Source organism: Perissodus microlepis, chromosome 22 (assembly GCF_051167445.1).
Source record: "Perissodus microlepis isolate ML-2025 ecotype Zambia chromosome 22, ASM5116744v1, whole genome shotgun sequence".
Taxonomy (NCBI): Eukaryota; Metazoa; Chordata; class Actinopteri; order Cichliformes; family Cichlidae; genus Perissodus; species Perissodus microlepis.
The window spans coordinates 13933599-13949456 of NC_140481.1; the positions used below are offsets into that span (position 1 = coordinate 13933599).

General features: G+C 38.7%; 2 protein-coding genes across 3 annotated transcripts; both read right to left on the bottom strand.

Annotated features, from left to right (window-relative positions):
* Window positions 1–3331: 3331 nt before the first annotated feature.
* tra2a (transformer 2 alpha homolog) lies at window positions 3332–10440 on the bottom strand. Of its 2 annotated transcripts, none has more exons than XM_084919686.1 (9): window positions 10262–10440; window positions 8734–8867; window positions 8458–8623; window positions 6834–6887; window positions 5430–5618; window positions 4672–4787; window positions 4328–4438; window positions 4173–4243; window positions 3332–4011 (listed from the first exon to the last, which is right to left on the bottom strand). In XM_084919686.1, the coding sequence occupies exons 1-9, from the start codon at window positions 10295–10297 to the stop codon at window positions 4001–4003; spliced, it is 888 nt and encodes a 295-aa protein (XP_084775812.1). In that variant the 5' UTR covers window positions 10298–10440; the 3' UTR covers window positions 3332–4000. The 2 variants fall into 2 exon arrangements, with proteins under 2 accessions (XP_084775812.1, XP_084775813.1); XM_084919687.1 differs by having other exon boundaries at window positions 10152–10440.
* A 662-nt stretch (window positions 10441–11102) lies between these two features.
* Window positions 11103–15813, bottom strand: ccdc126 (coiled-coil domain containing 126). The gene is made up of 3 exons (XM_084919218.1): window positions 15451–15813; window positions 13123–13712; window positions 11103–12926 (listed from the first exon to the last, which is right to left on the bottom strand). Exons 2-3 carry the CDS (start codon window positions 13358–13360, stop codon window positions 12682–12684), a joined length of 483 nt encoding a protein of 160 aa, XP_084775344.1. The 5' UTR covers window positions 13361–13712; window positions 15451–15813; the 3' UTR covers window positions 11103–12681.
* Window positions 15814–15858: the final 45 nt, after the last annotated feature.

Below are 15858 nucleotides of genomic sequence, written 5' to 3' on the forward strand. Positions count from 1 at the left end.
CGTTTTTATTTTTTTCATTTTTCTGCTCCATACATGTGTTTTCTATTGTCATCAAGTGCTTTCATGTAGGCTCCAAAAACCCTTAAAAAAGGGCATGTTTATTCCACAGATTCTGCTTTGAGATGACACCCTTCATCTCATTAGAAAATGGCGGATTGTGCCCCCCTAAAGCACATGCCAAGGAATATTTCTTGCAGCAGTTAAATGGGGATAGCCATAGCCTGCTGGCAAAATAGCAAATATTCCAGAAAATATCTCTGTTATGTTCTTTTAAAAAGACGAATAATCCCAGAAAATAATCTGCTCTAGCTTTTTTTTTCTCGCTTTCTTGTCTTACACACCCTTTTCACCCCCCCATACACAACTTAAATCTTGGGAATTTGTGTGGAAAAGTTTCTTCTTCCTATGCCATCAGTAGATGATAGTACTGCTTATATATGCTGATGTTTTAAATGAAATAATCATCCATTTGTTTTTTTTGCTGGAAGAGGAGGGGAGGTTTAAAAAGCGGCCAAACGTAGCTGCCGTCACACGATTGTTTTGTTTCAGTTGGCAGCAACTGTTCCTTTATTAATTGATCTATTTTTGTAATTAATATTTACCAAGTAGCTGATCATTTGGTTATATTCTGAGCTTAGTGCACACCCTACAAAGCATGGCGTTTGTAGCAGCTGCAATTAGAAATTCTTATCTCTTCTTCTTTTTTCTCTCTTTTTAAAAATTGAACATCAAATGAACAAAAATGCACTTTGACGTCATAAACATTTGTTGATTTTTGTGTGTTTCATGTGATCTGAAGATCACTGCATTTTTTTTAGTCTATTGTTGTGGAGCCTTTGTGTAGATTAGCAGCACATGTTGATGCAGGAGGAAAAGTTTTCACGCAGAGTCACATGAACATTTGTAGACTTTGGTATACATTGCAGCTATACTGAACGGCCATGCTTTAGCATGTGGCCTTATAGGAAACCTTCCCCTCTGGCAGCTGTTGTTTACTGGTTTCAGCACCTTGATTGATTAGTTATAGTGTGCTACGTGTTAAGAACAATTCCTTCCTTAACGCCAACCCCCCCCCAAAAAGCAATGACTTGTTTTCTGAAAGAAGATGGAAACATGATTTGCTGTTTTTTGGAGTTTTAACACTTTGCAATTTTGCAATGGGCTTGTGTTTGTTGTGCGAGAAAGTGCGTGATTTGATGAATCTTAAGCAGAGTAAGTTGTCCGTTTCCTCTGATTAGAAATGCAGGTGTGATTTGAAAGCATGTGAATATTGAATATTTAAAATAAAGTGATGTGATGAGCATCTGTGACTTTGAATATTTTTGTTCATTAATTTAAGTGTTTAAAAAACACAAATCGTTTATGGGCATTTTCTTCAACCACCTAGCTTTTAAATATTATAGATAATAATTAACTTTGTAATTAGTGTGTGGATTGCCATTTGGGTTTAGCAGTCAGGTATAGATGCATGCAAAACATTTAAATGTTTTAAAATGGCTATTTAATTATTTTAACATGTTAATACAAATTAGACTAGTGTTTGTAAATCAATAAAATACACTCCTAGTGTAATAAAATGTTGTTTATCTGCTGAATTTGTTGAAATCTCTTTAAAGTATGAATAGAAAAATGAATTTAACTTTCAGAAATGTAATTTTTGAAAGCATCTGCTGACTAAGATTAAGAATTTGAGATAATGGTCCAAATGAAAACAATTAAGAGTCCGGCTGTATTTATGTAAGACCCCAATTTCCTTAAGAACAGAGCTCACAGAAAAATAGAATTTTTTAGGTAATCAGCCACTGTTAATGTATGTTATTCCAAGTAGAAGCCCAAGTTTATTGGTTAAATGCGAAGAATTCAGAAGTACCCCCATCAGTGCTCCTGCTGCCTCTTAACCTTCAGACGGTGTCCTGTACGCTGCAAGCGTCTCCTCCCAGTTTTAATCTAATCACAAAGGCATGTTAAAGCTACAGGTTGCACCTGGTGTAAACCTTGGTCTTGTTTGGTTCAGTTTTATAAAAATGAAACAGTTAAAGTATGCATGAAGGTTCATGGAAAATTCAGAAAGTTCTACATTTTATGTAGAATCAGTGTACTGCAATGATTTAGTAATCTTTCTCTCAAAAAAAATCAGTGTAGTGGATGTGTTTAATTCTTTGTCTAAACACACTATGTTACTCTGAAGCTAGGTATATAGGTGTAATTTATGGAATCCCAATAATATCTTGCTAACCCTTAAACATGTTTCCTTCTGGTTCTCAACCCCCTGCCATGACACCTGGGTCATAGGACAATTTCAGTGACTAAAAAAACCCCACAACTACACATGTAACCAAACAATCTAGAAAATGTCCTGGCTTCTCTCATTTCCCTGCACCTGCTCTCTACGCTGAACGCTAATTTGGCTACCACAGGACTCAGATCAGGAAACAATAACTGTGTAATTTGCTTCATCAATCAAATGTTTATAGGAACAAGTGTACGTACAAGTGCAAGTTCACTCGTGAAAATGTGAAAGTGAATGCTCATGCACACTTAGAGATGATATAGACGACGATAAAGTGTTGAGTTTTTGACCCTTGTGTCCTTCGAGCTAGTAGTTACCTTGAAATCATAAGAATTATGTGAATGACTAGGAATGAATGCATAACTCTGAGGGGCCCCATGACATGTCAGCAGTGATTATTAACCCCATTTGAATGAAGTGCCTTGTTATTGGTCCCATGGTCTACAGATAAAGGACCCTTCATTCCTTCAGGTTTACTTTTGTGATTATCTGCTGTGTCAAAATCCCATTTCCTCTCAATCTGTTCAAATTTTAGCTGTCTTTGTGGGGGACAGAGTGAGTGATCATGGTGGTTTCATGCATTCTGTAGGGTTGTTGTACCTGTGGCTGGTAACACCATTGTATGCAAAACAAATCTAATCATGTTGTCTCCTTTTCATTATGTAATATCCACTGTCACAACGGTGAAGAAGTTAGTGCATTTTAATGTATTACCCCTCCATGTGAACTTTGTATTTTATTAACTCAGTCTAATAAAAGTCTTGCTAAAAGCCGTTGTGTTTATTTTCCTTGGTGTCATCTTAATGAAAGTAAACTGAATGTATATTAAGGATACACTGTAATTTCAACACAAGAATACAGCAGGCGACTTTAAGTTTGTGTCGATATCTTATCGTGCACACCACCTTGGAATTAATCTTGTTCTGTGAATCTCTTGCTTTCCCACCTCACTCACTCAACTTACAGCATTCACTCCCACCTGTACAACTAAATCCCAACTTCAATTTCATGAACATTAAGTCAGAAAAACACCTTACAAACTTTCCGCGGTTTTCATAAATTTGTATTTTCCATACAAAGAAACAACAATAAAAATAAAACAAATTGCAAAACATGATATTAAAACTCTCTGAAAACTTAAACAATGACTTTTTGACTGGGGGAAAAAAAAAATTGAACTTCTGCTGTTGGTAGCACTTCATTTTAACCACCTGATTTAGTTACCATTAAAGTTATTTAGTGTCAAAATTAACACTCGCATTAATTTGTTATCTTTATACACACAGAGTGCATCATTAACACAGGCTGCAAAATCCAGTGTCACTTTTTTCTTTCCCCATCTTGAGTACAAAGTTAACAGTGATGAGTACAAGAAATCTGATCAACCATAAGTGAGCAAAACACACGATCCGAGCTCCAGAAAATGAAGGAGGAAGGAAAGATGGAGGTCTAATAATGAGGCAAGAGTAAGCCACAGGTGCTGATTTCTGTGCTCAAACTCAACACGGATGCATCCAAAGGTCTAAAAATTAAGACATCTATTTCATGTAAACAAGAACTACTTTAAAACTCAAGAGTTCTGCTGATATAGACATGCTTAATCAAAATGTTTCCCTCTGAAACACTTTGATGTAACACACGCAAACACACACACACACACACACACCCCCATCAGTTATTGGAGGGATGCTGAATGTTGAAAGAAGCAACTCAGTAACGTCCTGCAAAAGACAAGAAACAACAAACATTTGTGTTATTAAATGGCTGAAGTCTGTGAAGTGCAAAAAGACTGATCATCATTTCACCAGAGAGTTAAGCACAGAGATGTGTTCGAACAAGTGCAATAACCATGTTTTTGTGCGCCATTTCTCTTCACACTTACGTGGGCTGTAGGAGCGAGACCGTGAGCGAGACCTGTATCGACTGTAGTACGGTGATGGAGAGCGCCTGCGACTGCAAAAAGACAAAGGGAACTTGAAATGCGTCTTCTACCATATAATACTACAACACTTTGTACTCAGAAAAATTAGCGCTCACCTATATCTGTAGTCGTACTCGTCATATCTGTCGTAGCGGTCATAGCCGCGGTCATAATATGACTCTCTTCCCCTTCTGCTGCTGCCACCACCACCACCACCACCACCATTGCTGTAAAAATGTAAAAAAGTTAATTAAAAAAATAAATACATAAAAACAAGTAAAATGACTTCTGAGAAACTTGAGGGGGAAAAAGCACCATGTTAAGCACAGACAATACTGCATTTAATCAGTATGGCTCAGAGGTGCATTTAAGCTTCATGGAGATTTTAAATGGAGCTCCAGTGTCATGCAGTAGGTTAAGGGAACAGGTATCTAAGATTTGACACAAATGCTGATCTTACTGTGTAGGTCGGCCCATGTAGATTCCTGGCGTAGGGGTATGGGGACGTTTAGTAATGGAATAATCCACTCTGATGCGCCTCCCATCCAGCTCCATGCCATTGGCTCGCTCCATTGCCTGGGAACACAAAAGGGAGGAGAATACAAAGATATTGTCAGACCACTGTAAGCTCTTTGGTAAAAATGTATTTAAATAATGAAGGCCCACCAATATTGCACACTGAAATCATCTATATTAGACCCCATGATTGGGTGGTGAGAGAATTTAAAGAAAGGCTGACACCTAGTGCCATATTGAAGTAATCACACCCAATCTTTAAGAAAAAAAACTCTCTGAAGAAGCAAATCTAAACAACTGGTAACAAAAATGGAGAACTGCCTCTTTCTGGACTTTGGGTTTCATTGGGGTAACTGTGAAGTAGTCCAGAAACATTAGGAACTGTACCCAAAACTATTTTCATTTTATGGGGTAAACATTTTTTTCTTCTGGCAATTTTCATAATGTTTGTTGATATAACGAGCCTATTTCTGCCAACAATGTTTTTGTTTTAATCATTTCCATTCTTAACTCGAAATTGAGATATATTTCAAAAATGTTCTGTCAGATATCTAAATAAAAATTTTAAAGATTTAAAATAGTAAATAAAAAAAATGAGATAACCTGAAAATACAATATTACAATAAAAATAAGTTGCTTGCATCAAGTCTGAAGACCACTGGGCATCTGATCCATAAATAACACCCCAAATATTTTCCATACCTCTTTAGAGTCTTCAAGCCTCTCAAAGTAAACAAAGGCAAATCCACGGGAGCGACCTGTGCGCTGGTCATACACCACGTTGACTCCAGCCAAAGGACCGTAGCGTGAAAACACCTCTCTCAGGTCACGCTCAGTCGTGTACAGGCTCAAACCAAACACCCCCAAACACGTGCTCGGATCAGGGTTCGCCTGGAAAGGTCAGCGATAGGAGTAAGAGTTGATGACGTAGCTTACCACATCTACCCATGTAATGGTTTGCATACAGAATATATTTAATGAATTTATGATGCCCCCCTCACCCTCCACCACATACACACAGGATCACTTTACATACCCTAAAACCCAGCACAGAAAATAATCACTAATAAAATACATGAAATCAATTAATTTATAACTGATGCAGCTGATGCTTAATGGTTGCTTTGGATCAGTTTTGCAGCTTATGGACAAAATACTGTTTCACCTACACTGGATACATGCTCTCACATTGTGACTTTTGACTTATAACTGAGGCAGTTATTGAGTTGCTTTGAAGGACATAATCCATATAATTTATGTTTGTACAATGGGGTAACAGAAGATGATGAAACAGTAGCACAATAAATTCTCAGCAGGTAAACTATGACAGCTTTAATAACCCCTTAAACTGCTTTCAAAAATATGTCACAGGAAGAGCTATGTATATACACGTGCTATAAAACCTTTTCACTTGCCTCATGCTTGCTCTGTTTTGTATTATTATATGGCCCACATAAAGCAGCTTTGCCCTACAAATATTGAGCTTAAGAAAGCTAGTTAAACATGGTGCTGCAAGAACATGTCAGCAGATGAGGAACCACTGAAACACATTAATTTTAGTGCATATGGCATAAATATATACAATATCTTTTTACTGATCTTTTTACTTTACCAGCATTTTACATTTGAATCTTTAAAGTCACTTTAAAAAAAAAAAAAAAAAAAAAAGGCAGGGCACTTAGTATATCATTTGATCTGCTCAAAAATTATTGTCAAACACATATAGCACATTGTACTTTATATGCATTAAAACTGCACACACATCAGAAATCATCAATTACTGGAGCAACAAAATAAACATACAGTAAAGAAATAGTGGCAGCATTGTTTTAAGTACTTAAATGTTAGTTGAGGCCTCTTTTCCACTGGAGTTTCAAAATATAACTTGATTCATTAGGTGACCTAATACTTATTGTAGATAATAAAGGTGACGCTGGTTGCAAACCAGCCACAGTGTCCACATACATCAAGTTATTTGTATTTTTAAAAATTTCCCTATGATTATTTATGCATTTATACCTCATGCAGCACTGCAATGAGAGTGGTAACTTTGACCCACACACAACATTACTTCACCCCCCAAAACATGTCAGAAGGTCCACATACCCTAACATCAGCACCAGCGCCATGACTGTATGCTTCTTTTGTGAAGTCATGGCTCTGTTGATATAAAGAAAGGGAGGGAAGGTTCATCATTAAATGTCATGTCAAAGCGGATTCCCACCGCATTTACCACAATCAACTGATAACATAAAACATATTTTACACAACAATATATTTTTATAACATAACACAATGAGAACACTTCTCTGGACTGTAAAGACTTTTAATTAAACACTTCCTGTTAAAACAGTTGTAATTCCTAATAACAATTTAAAACAAACAAACAAGCAAACAAACAAACATAATATACATTAGGGCTGCCACAAACGATTATTTTGATAGTCGACTAGTTACCGATTATTTTTGCGATTAGTCGACTAATGGACGTACAGCTTATTGCACCAGCATGCATCTGCTCTTATATAACTATCATTAGCTTACAGCTTTAAGTGTTTAAGGTATGTGCTAACTAAAAATAAAGACAAGATGATAGTTTATCAAATTTTAATGAAATTTGCAGATTGTTTCGGTGAAGTTTAATAAACTCCTTGCTATCTAAAATATAACAGGACACTGGAGTATATTCTCGAGCATCTCACATTTCTGATAATCAGTTGTCTGCTTGACGTTTATTCAGCTGTGTAAAAAATATAACTTTAATATCAGCCAAACCGATTTACTCAGGAACAAATAAAATACTAAAAAAAAGGCAAACAATAACATTTGTAAGTTATCTAAGTGACCTATATATGTTTAACCTGAGTAGCGAAAGATGGCGGTGAGTTTGAAAACGATCCAGTGTTCTCACGGGCTATAGTGAGCCTTGCCCCCGGCTAGCTATCGAGCTAGTGGGTAACAGACATCTCCGAAAACGTCGGAGCGCTTTTGGAAATATGTGGTGTCTTGATAAACTGAGCAGATATTTGAGGTTTACACAGTTACATTCTCGCCTGAAAATATGCTAAACGTTTATTTTGTGACCCAGAAAGAATAATAAGAGTAATATTAACACTAACTAGCTGCCGCCATTGTTGGAAACTGAGCTGGGCCGCACTATGAATTCTGGGACACAGCTTCTTCTTCTTCTTCGCGGTTTAACGGCAGCTGGCATCCTTGTACATGCAGTGCTGCCATCTTCTGTTTCAGTCCGTTATTACACTCTTAAATCCTACTACTTATCCCTGCATCTTTTGGGATCTTACAAAGCTTCAAACGACGCGTCAACTATTAAATCAGTCGTCGACGATTTTGATAGTCGACGTAATCGTGACTAGTCGACTAATCGTGGCAGCCCTAATATACATACTGAAAAAATAAACCAAAATGACAAAACTGTTTTGTTGAGATTAGCCTGAAGCCTCTGGAAACATGTAGGTGCGCTAAATAAAAATGTGTCATGTGTTGAGTGAAATGTGGTGTGAAATTCACTTACAGGCATGGCCTCCTTTAAAAATAACCCCCCCAAGCATTTTGAGCGTATAAATTTTTACTTTGAGTATAGTGCAGTATATATTCATGTCCTCACTACTTACTAGCTATGACACACAATAACCCAGTCTTTACAAATCTGATTGTGAATGTATACGTTCTTTACTTTTCCTTCCACAACATCTTCAGTTACACTTACCCTACTGCCGGTGTGACGGCGCCGGTTTGACATGGGGGACGTGCTCTGGCTCTTCCTGCGCCGGTATTCAGGGCTGTAGGAACGAGAACGGGACTTCCTCCGGTGGGAATAGGACCGAGAGCGTGAACGGCTGTACCGGCGGTTTGAGTGCCGTCTAGAACGAGATCTAAAAATGAAGAAGAAGAAGTGAATTCAACAGAAGAGAAGATGGCAACATTTAGGATAATCAGAGTGTGTGTATGTGTGTGTTTTGGGAAGGGGGGGGGGCAAGCTTACCTGGATTTTGACCGAGACCGTGATCTGGACTCGGAGTGTTTGGAGACCCGGGATGGGCTCGGAGAGCGAGACCTGCTCTCCGACTTGACCCGAGCTGGACTCCCACGATCCGATTTAGATGGGGAGCGTGACCCCTATTGCCATAGCAGTATGTTAACAACCTTTACTCATTCAAAATTTATTTATTTATACAAATCACAATAAGCAGTCAAATAAAATGGAAGTATCACACAGAGTACACTTATCTAAAAATGTGCAGCCTATATACTGCGGGAAAAAGGGTTAGTAATCATGTAATTTCAATAAATGAACCTCTGTGTGGCATATTATTAAAATATCTATATTTAAAAAATATACATGTTCACCTGGACTATTAACACGGGAAAAAAAACATGCATTTTCTTATGTTACAGAAACGGAGCATGATAAAGAAAAGACATTTTGACACAAACAATATATTTACTTAACCTAGGGACACATTCATTCTTCCAGATTCTTTACACGCTACTCCCTTCTCTGAGGATTTCTATCCTTCTTCATTCTTCTTTTTTCAGTTTTCTCATTTTCTGATTCCAGGTCTGTTTCATTTTAGCCATTACACTGCAAGCGCGTCTATCTGACACCATTCTTCCGGTACACTTCCTCCCTTTCCAGCTCTATGTTCTGTTCTGTATATGTTTTCATTAGCCTTCTTTTATCTTGAAAATTTTCTTCATCATTCTTGGATAAAACTCTTCAAATCCTTCAGGTTCAATAACCTTAATGAAAAAAGAACATTCAATGAAATTAAGATCAGAGTGTTTTAGCAAAGGAGAATATCGTGAATAAAATGAAAAGGAAAACTGAATGCATCATTACATTTACAGTGCTGCTTCATTAGGTTTGAATAACCCAGAAATTATGCAAATGAGCAGAACAATGTAACATATGTGGGAATAAAAAGAGCTTAAATGAATTTTCTAGCAATGTTTCAACCTGATAAACCAGAGAATGAACGCTGAGAACGAAGAGTGGCTTAGGACTAACCCTCATACACTGACACAAAGCAGTACTACAGACAAAAAAAACCTCGTAAGTGTGCAGAGCTATCCGCACATAAGGACGCTAGCATAACTTAGGAGATAACTTGTGATTCCTTTCATTAACGAATGAGTCAGGTGCACTCAATTAAACTCACACTGCGTGAAGCCAATTTGCACACACCAGTGTTTTAACACTGGTTATTATTTTAAGCCAACTAGCTTGCTAGCTAGCGCCTGTTAGAAGCAGCCTTGCTAGCAGAGCATTAACCTTTCACATTAAAACGGGTATTAGCATAGTTTGCTTCCGTTAACTTGAGGCATTTCTCTGCCTCTGTCTGAAAACTGTAACGCAAGCCGATAAAGCGTTGCAGGTTATTTAGAGTTAGCACACATTACCATTGGCTAGTAGTTAGTGTATCCTAACAATGTTCTTTACTGAAAGCCACACGGAAGAGAAAGGGAAGAAAGGAAGGTGTCACCGATATCATTCGACGGGAACTACTTACCCGCCCTTCATAGTTTCCTTCCTCAAGGTCACTCATTGCTCGGTATAGCTAATAAAAGCAGTTATTTGGACAAAAAATAAGCAAGTGGGTTTATATGCTACGTATATTTTCTGGTCAGTAGCTAGAAGATGGCGCGTAACGTAGGTTGCTGATATGTTTATGAGCCGCAGGATCTGACGTCATCTCCCACGCCCCCCCCCCCCCCCCTTTCGACATAAAAAAAAAAACATGGCGAACACACGGAGAAGTTGTAATGTTCTTTCACGGACCATTAGTGTCGCGGAGAAACATTGAGATGTTGTAGTACAAAGCACAGGATAAAGTAATTTATTGTCAAGGAGAGCAAAATTTCTCATTGTAGAGAGTGAGAGTTAAGATCGTTGGAGGCAGAGTAGAGGCTACAGTCACGTGAAGAAACATGATTTAAAAAAAAAACATTTAAATGTTCAAGAAGGACCTGCTTTGTATTTCAGTGCTGTGCTTCTCTTTATGTCAGAGGACAGGACACAAACTTACTGGTGATCTTTTTTTTAAATCATGAGGTTAATTTGCAGGTGAATTACACTTCCGCGTCAGATGTACATCGGAACCCCATTTTAACCTTACGCCGGAACCTTCTGTATAACCTGACGTACTCCTCACGACAAACGTAACTACAGTCAACGACTTGAATGGCGACAAAGGTTGCGGTGTAGGGATCAGGAGTTCCCGGTTGCAAAGTCAGTTATGCCAGATTTTCCGAAGAAGTCTAAATCACACTTTACAACCCCATTTCCTAAAAAAGAAAAAAAAAAAGCTCCACCAAATACAAGTTACAAAAAAGACAAACGTCCAGCTGCAGTTAAATATTAAGCAACTTTATTCCTGCAGTGTGACACTTTAGCTTGAGGTCATAAAATAAAGTCCACGGGTTAGCAACAAAGTTGTTTTCTACATTATGCTCCTGGAGTTGTGTCTTCTTGCCTTCTTCATACACATTGGAAGATGGTGAAGTTTTTATTCTACTTCCCAATAAAAACATGAACAAATAGTAGTGCTCTTTTTGTTGTATTTAAATAAAGATTCCCAGACATGCATTATGCCTAGTACTGGACTAAACTGCATTTTTCTTTTAGTGTTGGACTAGGCTTTCTGGGAAGCATGCTGCTACTGCTTAAATTTTTTTTTTAAAAATCAGTTATTTTACAGTTTAGGTTTTTTTGTTTTTTGGAAAATAGGGTTGTATGAGTAAAGCCATCTCCCATCAGGTCACCACCTTATCATTTTTACTTCATTGCATCATGTAGCAAATTAAGGTCGCGCCACTACTCGATTATTTAGTCCTGTGATCGCCACATACTGTTAAGCTGAAACAAAGCTGCTTTAACTGCCTTATTTTTCCTCACTTTTATTCTGCCACTCATGCTGTGTTTTGTATAATCCCCCTCCCGCCAAAAAAAAGGAAGAAATGTTGATAAAAATGTTGCAAATCCAGTATAACAACCAACAAGTTTTTCTTTCTTGGTGGACAAACCAGTGTTAACTATGCTAAGAGCACAGGTCCAATGCAGATGATTTAATTTTAAAAGATTTCTATAATCACAGTGCACCATGAATATGTGTAAGCAGTGAGTCAGTTATCCTAACAGCATTAGTGGGCTAAAAACTCACTGCATATACATTCAGTCTCTTTGAGCTACTGGATTTGAAGTGAGACAGAGCAAGCACACACACTCGCACGCATTTACAGCGGCAAATAGGCATCATCCCATGATATTCTCCATACGTCTCACAGCAACAGCACATACACATTTATATTGCCTTCACATGGAGTGCAAATAATATTCTTTGGATTTTTTGTTACAAGAAAACTACCTAGTTAATTTTTCCTTAAAACCTCATTAGCTGTAAGCTAAAGGAAGAATCTTCAAGTTCTTTAGTTCTTAGCAATCGTGGCAGCAAAAAACTAAAACTGTGTTCTAAGCTATCATACATGTACAGCATTTTGATATGTTGAAGTAGTACTGTAACTTGTTGGCGATGGGAGCATTTTAAGCTGGTTTTATGATTAAGCATTTAGAATTCAGGAACAGTTTCAAGCATCTGCTTTTGGCATATACTTAAACAGTCACCTTACATTTGAAAAAAATAGGCATAATAGTTTCAGCAATGGAAATACAAAACAAGAAAAAGATGTGCTGGAAGTATTGGTACAAAAAAATGAAATAAATATCAGCATTGAGAGACTAAAGAGGTCCTCTTTCATCTGAGTTGGATGAATATTTCTGAGACACATCCCATAACTTAAGCTTCTGGGCATCCATAAGAATCCCTGCAGCTCTTTATTTATCTGATGTTGCTTCATTAGCAATAAAAGATGTAAAACTTGGTGTGCTTATTTAACAAAAAAAAAAAAAAGAAAGATATAATATTTGGCCTTCTTAATGTGGTCGGGCCCTATTAGGTATGTGTGGATGAAGGCGATATGTCCCTGGGTGACTTCCAGGTTTCTCCTGCTGCTTCACAGGTTTCTGCAGGGCTACAGGAGCAGATGCAAGCAGGCCCCCTGCTGTGTGGGAGCTGTTTGTAGAGGAGGAATTGACCACCAGTTCAATTTTCCCCTCCAGTTTTACAAGCCGTGTCAGAATGTCATCCAGTAACACAGCTATAGTCCTCTTCAGGTCAGCTGTTTGAGTAAAGTACAGAGAAAAAGACAGAAGGGGAAAAAAAAAAAAAAATCAGTCCTTGAGGCTGCTTTTCTTGCAACTATGAGACACAACTGTCATGTAGGTGTTAGTAAAATATGGTGCAATATCACCATACTTTCCATTTAAAAAGTATGGTGATATTGCACCACTTCTGAATTTTTCTAAAATTCTTACCATATCCTGCCATGGAGGTTCCTTGTGGCCCACCTGGTGCATTCTGGTTCTCTTCTGTCAGCACTTTGACATATCGCCGGCTTAGCTCCAGTATTTTCTCACGCAACTCTGCACTGCTCTGATGGCGAGGCTGCTGCACAGTGTACCTCAGCAGCATAAGTCCCCATGCCAGGCCGAATGCCAGGAGTAGCATACTCAGCTTCTGAGACATGTTCCTACGCAGTAGTGCAGCCAGCATGGTACTGTGGTGAAGGGGAAAGGTGGCTATGAATGCCCGGTCTGAGGCTGAAGGCCTTGAGTTCTTTGAATTTTTAAACAATCAGCTTGACAACGTAGCAGTTCCTGCAGGAAACAAATCCTGCTGTCCTTATTCACACAGAGGTCAAAGCTGTCAAAGTCTGCTGCACATCCTGCTCATCGTGAGGGGATATGAAGAAGTCTGGAGTAACAGCAGAAGCCAAGAAGTGTAGCCACAGACATCGGCACTCAGGGGTGTTTGGAAAGGTGCTTGGGTTGCAAGATGTGTGAGACCAAATCACCAATGCAGACTGGGTTTTTAGGCAGGGGATCAGCAGACATGGCTGAAAATGCTTTAAAAAACAAACAAACAAAAACGAACAAGAAAAAGAAGACAACAGACAGAAATAATAACATTAACATAGAGGGAAAAACATGCTTACATTAGGGATGCAATGAAAAATCTGACAAAACAATTACTTTAAACACTGCAGCAAAACTCCCTCCCACAATCCAAAGACATGCAGTTAGTGAGATAAGGTTAACTTGTGATTCTAAATTATACATAGGTGTTAATGTGAGTGTGACTGATTCTCTCCCTCTCTCTGTGTGTGTGTTAGCCTTGCTTCAGACTGGCAACCTGACCAGGGTGTACACCATCTCATGCCCTATGGTAGCTGGAATAGCCTCCAGCCCCCCACGACCCTAATAAGGATGAGCAGAAGAAAATGAATGAGATGGATTTATTTATTTTTTTTTGCAGTGCTGCAATGTCATGACTAAAAGAAAAAAAATCTTAAACCCATTGCAGTCTCATTTTTGTTCATCCTCTAAACTAATTTGTAAGGGCTCACAATGTTTTTAAACGCAGAATGAGTATTTCTGGATGAGTTAATGAAAGCACAACCTCATGTGAATTATCACATCTATCTTATCATTAATAGCAAGGCTTCCTGAAATACTTGGTTGTTACTAGTGACATTTTCCCCCTTTTACTGCTTTTGGTTACAGACACTAAGCTACAAATCTCTTTCAGCCCTCTTAGCCCAGAAACCTGATTACTAGTTTAGATTTCACGGTACCTACTTTGCAGCTCCAAATATGGGAGAGAGAAACAGACAGAGGGCATTCATACCCCAATCCCACCTCCACAATGGGCACAATAGTGACAAATAATCTGCAAGCACACTGTGCACAGTCAAAGCACATTAGACAACAATTTCTCAGCTTTCACAACTTTGTCACCAGGTTCATTTTCTGAAAAATCTCTTGGGTGAGGGAGTGTCACTTCTTTTTGTGAGGCTGGAGAGGAGATGGTGATTGAGCAGATAAATTATGAAAAGATGGGTAACACAATCTGTTAAGTGACGCTTCTCATACACGCAAACATGTCCTTTCTGTGACCTGGGCAAAACCAGTCATCAGCAAATACAAACTCAACTAGGAAGAAATTCTTAAAGTAACGGTATAAGTAAGCCAGGAAGTGAGACTCTTGTCATGACCTGACCATAATTTCATGGAAACACAAACGTTTCAGACAAATAATCTTCCACCTGGTTAGAGGACTGTTTAACACAGCGTGCCTAATCGGGCGCATGGCTTATCGGACTCCTTACCAGCCATTCACATCTATCCCAGAAGTTAAATATTGACCACAACAGCTGTCGCATGTCATCTGCACAGGCAAACAACTGGCAGGGTCAGCGAATGGTTCAATTAGGCGACAGGTGCGCAATACCGAACTGTCAACAGTGCTTGGGTTTTACAAAAACAAAAAACAGAACTTACTGAACTTGTCATTACATTTATCACATAGCAGAAGATAAAATAAACATGTTTAAAGTAGATTATCCAACCCAGCACTGTAAACGAATCCAAACCACACGTGTACTTCGTTTCTGATAGGCATTTCGGGACATTTGTTTTTAACTACTTAACAGTCACTGAAGCGGTTTCCAACTCTATCGATATTTCACGTTAGCTCGACATTTCTGCTCGCCAGCACTCAAACCATACCGTCAACAGCTAAAAAGGGAAGGTAAACCTTTTTCGTGTCCCAAAACCTTTCAAAAAACACACATTTCAACCCACCGTGTTATCTGGGGAACTAACTTGAACTGAAGCGGAAATTTGCAGGCTGCAGATAGGCAGTGACGAGGCGACGGTGAGCTCCAGCGGCTACCGGTGGCTGACACTGAATGATGCTTGTTGTTTGGCAACCCAGGGCTGTTGTTGCTGTGTTGTGAACGGCACCCTCCCTTTGTTTCTGTTAACGAAAAGTTAGCTACCGAACTTCGAGTGAAGGTGTCTTTTCCGGCTCAAAGTCATTCCGCCGCCTTCCGACACAGCCTCGAAAAACCGACGAGGTCTCTGTATGCAAAAGTCGGCAGCTAAATTCCAAGCATGCAACTGCGCTGAATGTCATGGTTCCACTGGACGTCTAGTGCATGCGTCAGTGCTATTGAATTATGGGAAATGTATTCATACCCTACTTATCGC

Excerpts from the sequence above, each read along its gene's own strand:
- tra2a (XM_084919686.1), bottom strand. The coding sequence starts at position 10,297 with ATGAGTGACCTTGAGGAAGGAAACTATGAAGGGCGG. Across the intron at positions 5,619-6,833 it reads GCGCTGGTGCTGATGTTAGG|GCGAACCCTGATCCGAGCAC; the intron begins GTATGTGGACCT and ends TGACCTTTCCAG. Across the intron at positions 4,439-4,671 it reads TACATGGGCCGACCTACACA|CAATGGTGGTGGTGGTGGTG; the intron begins GTAAGATCAGCA and ends ACATTTTTACAG.
- ccdc126 (XM_084919218.1), bottom strand. The coding sequence starts at position 13,360 with ATGCTGGCTGCACTACTGCGTAGGAACATGTCTCAGAAGCTGAGTATG. Across the intron at positions 12,927-13,122 it reads AACCTCCATGGCAGGATATG|CTGACCTGAAGAGGACTATA; the intron begins GTAAGAATTTTA and ends TTACTCAAACAG.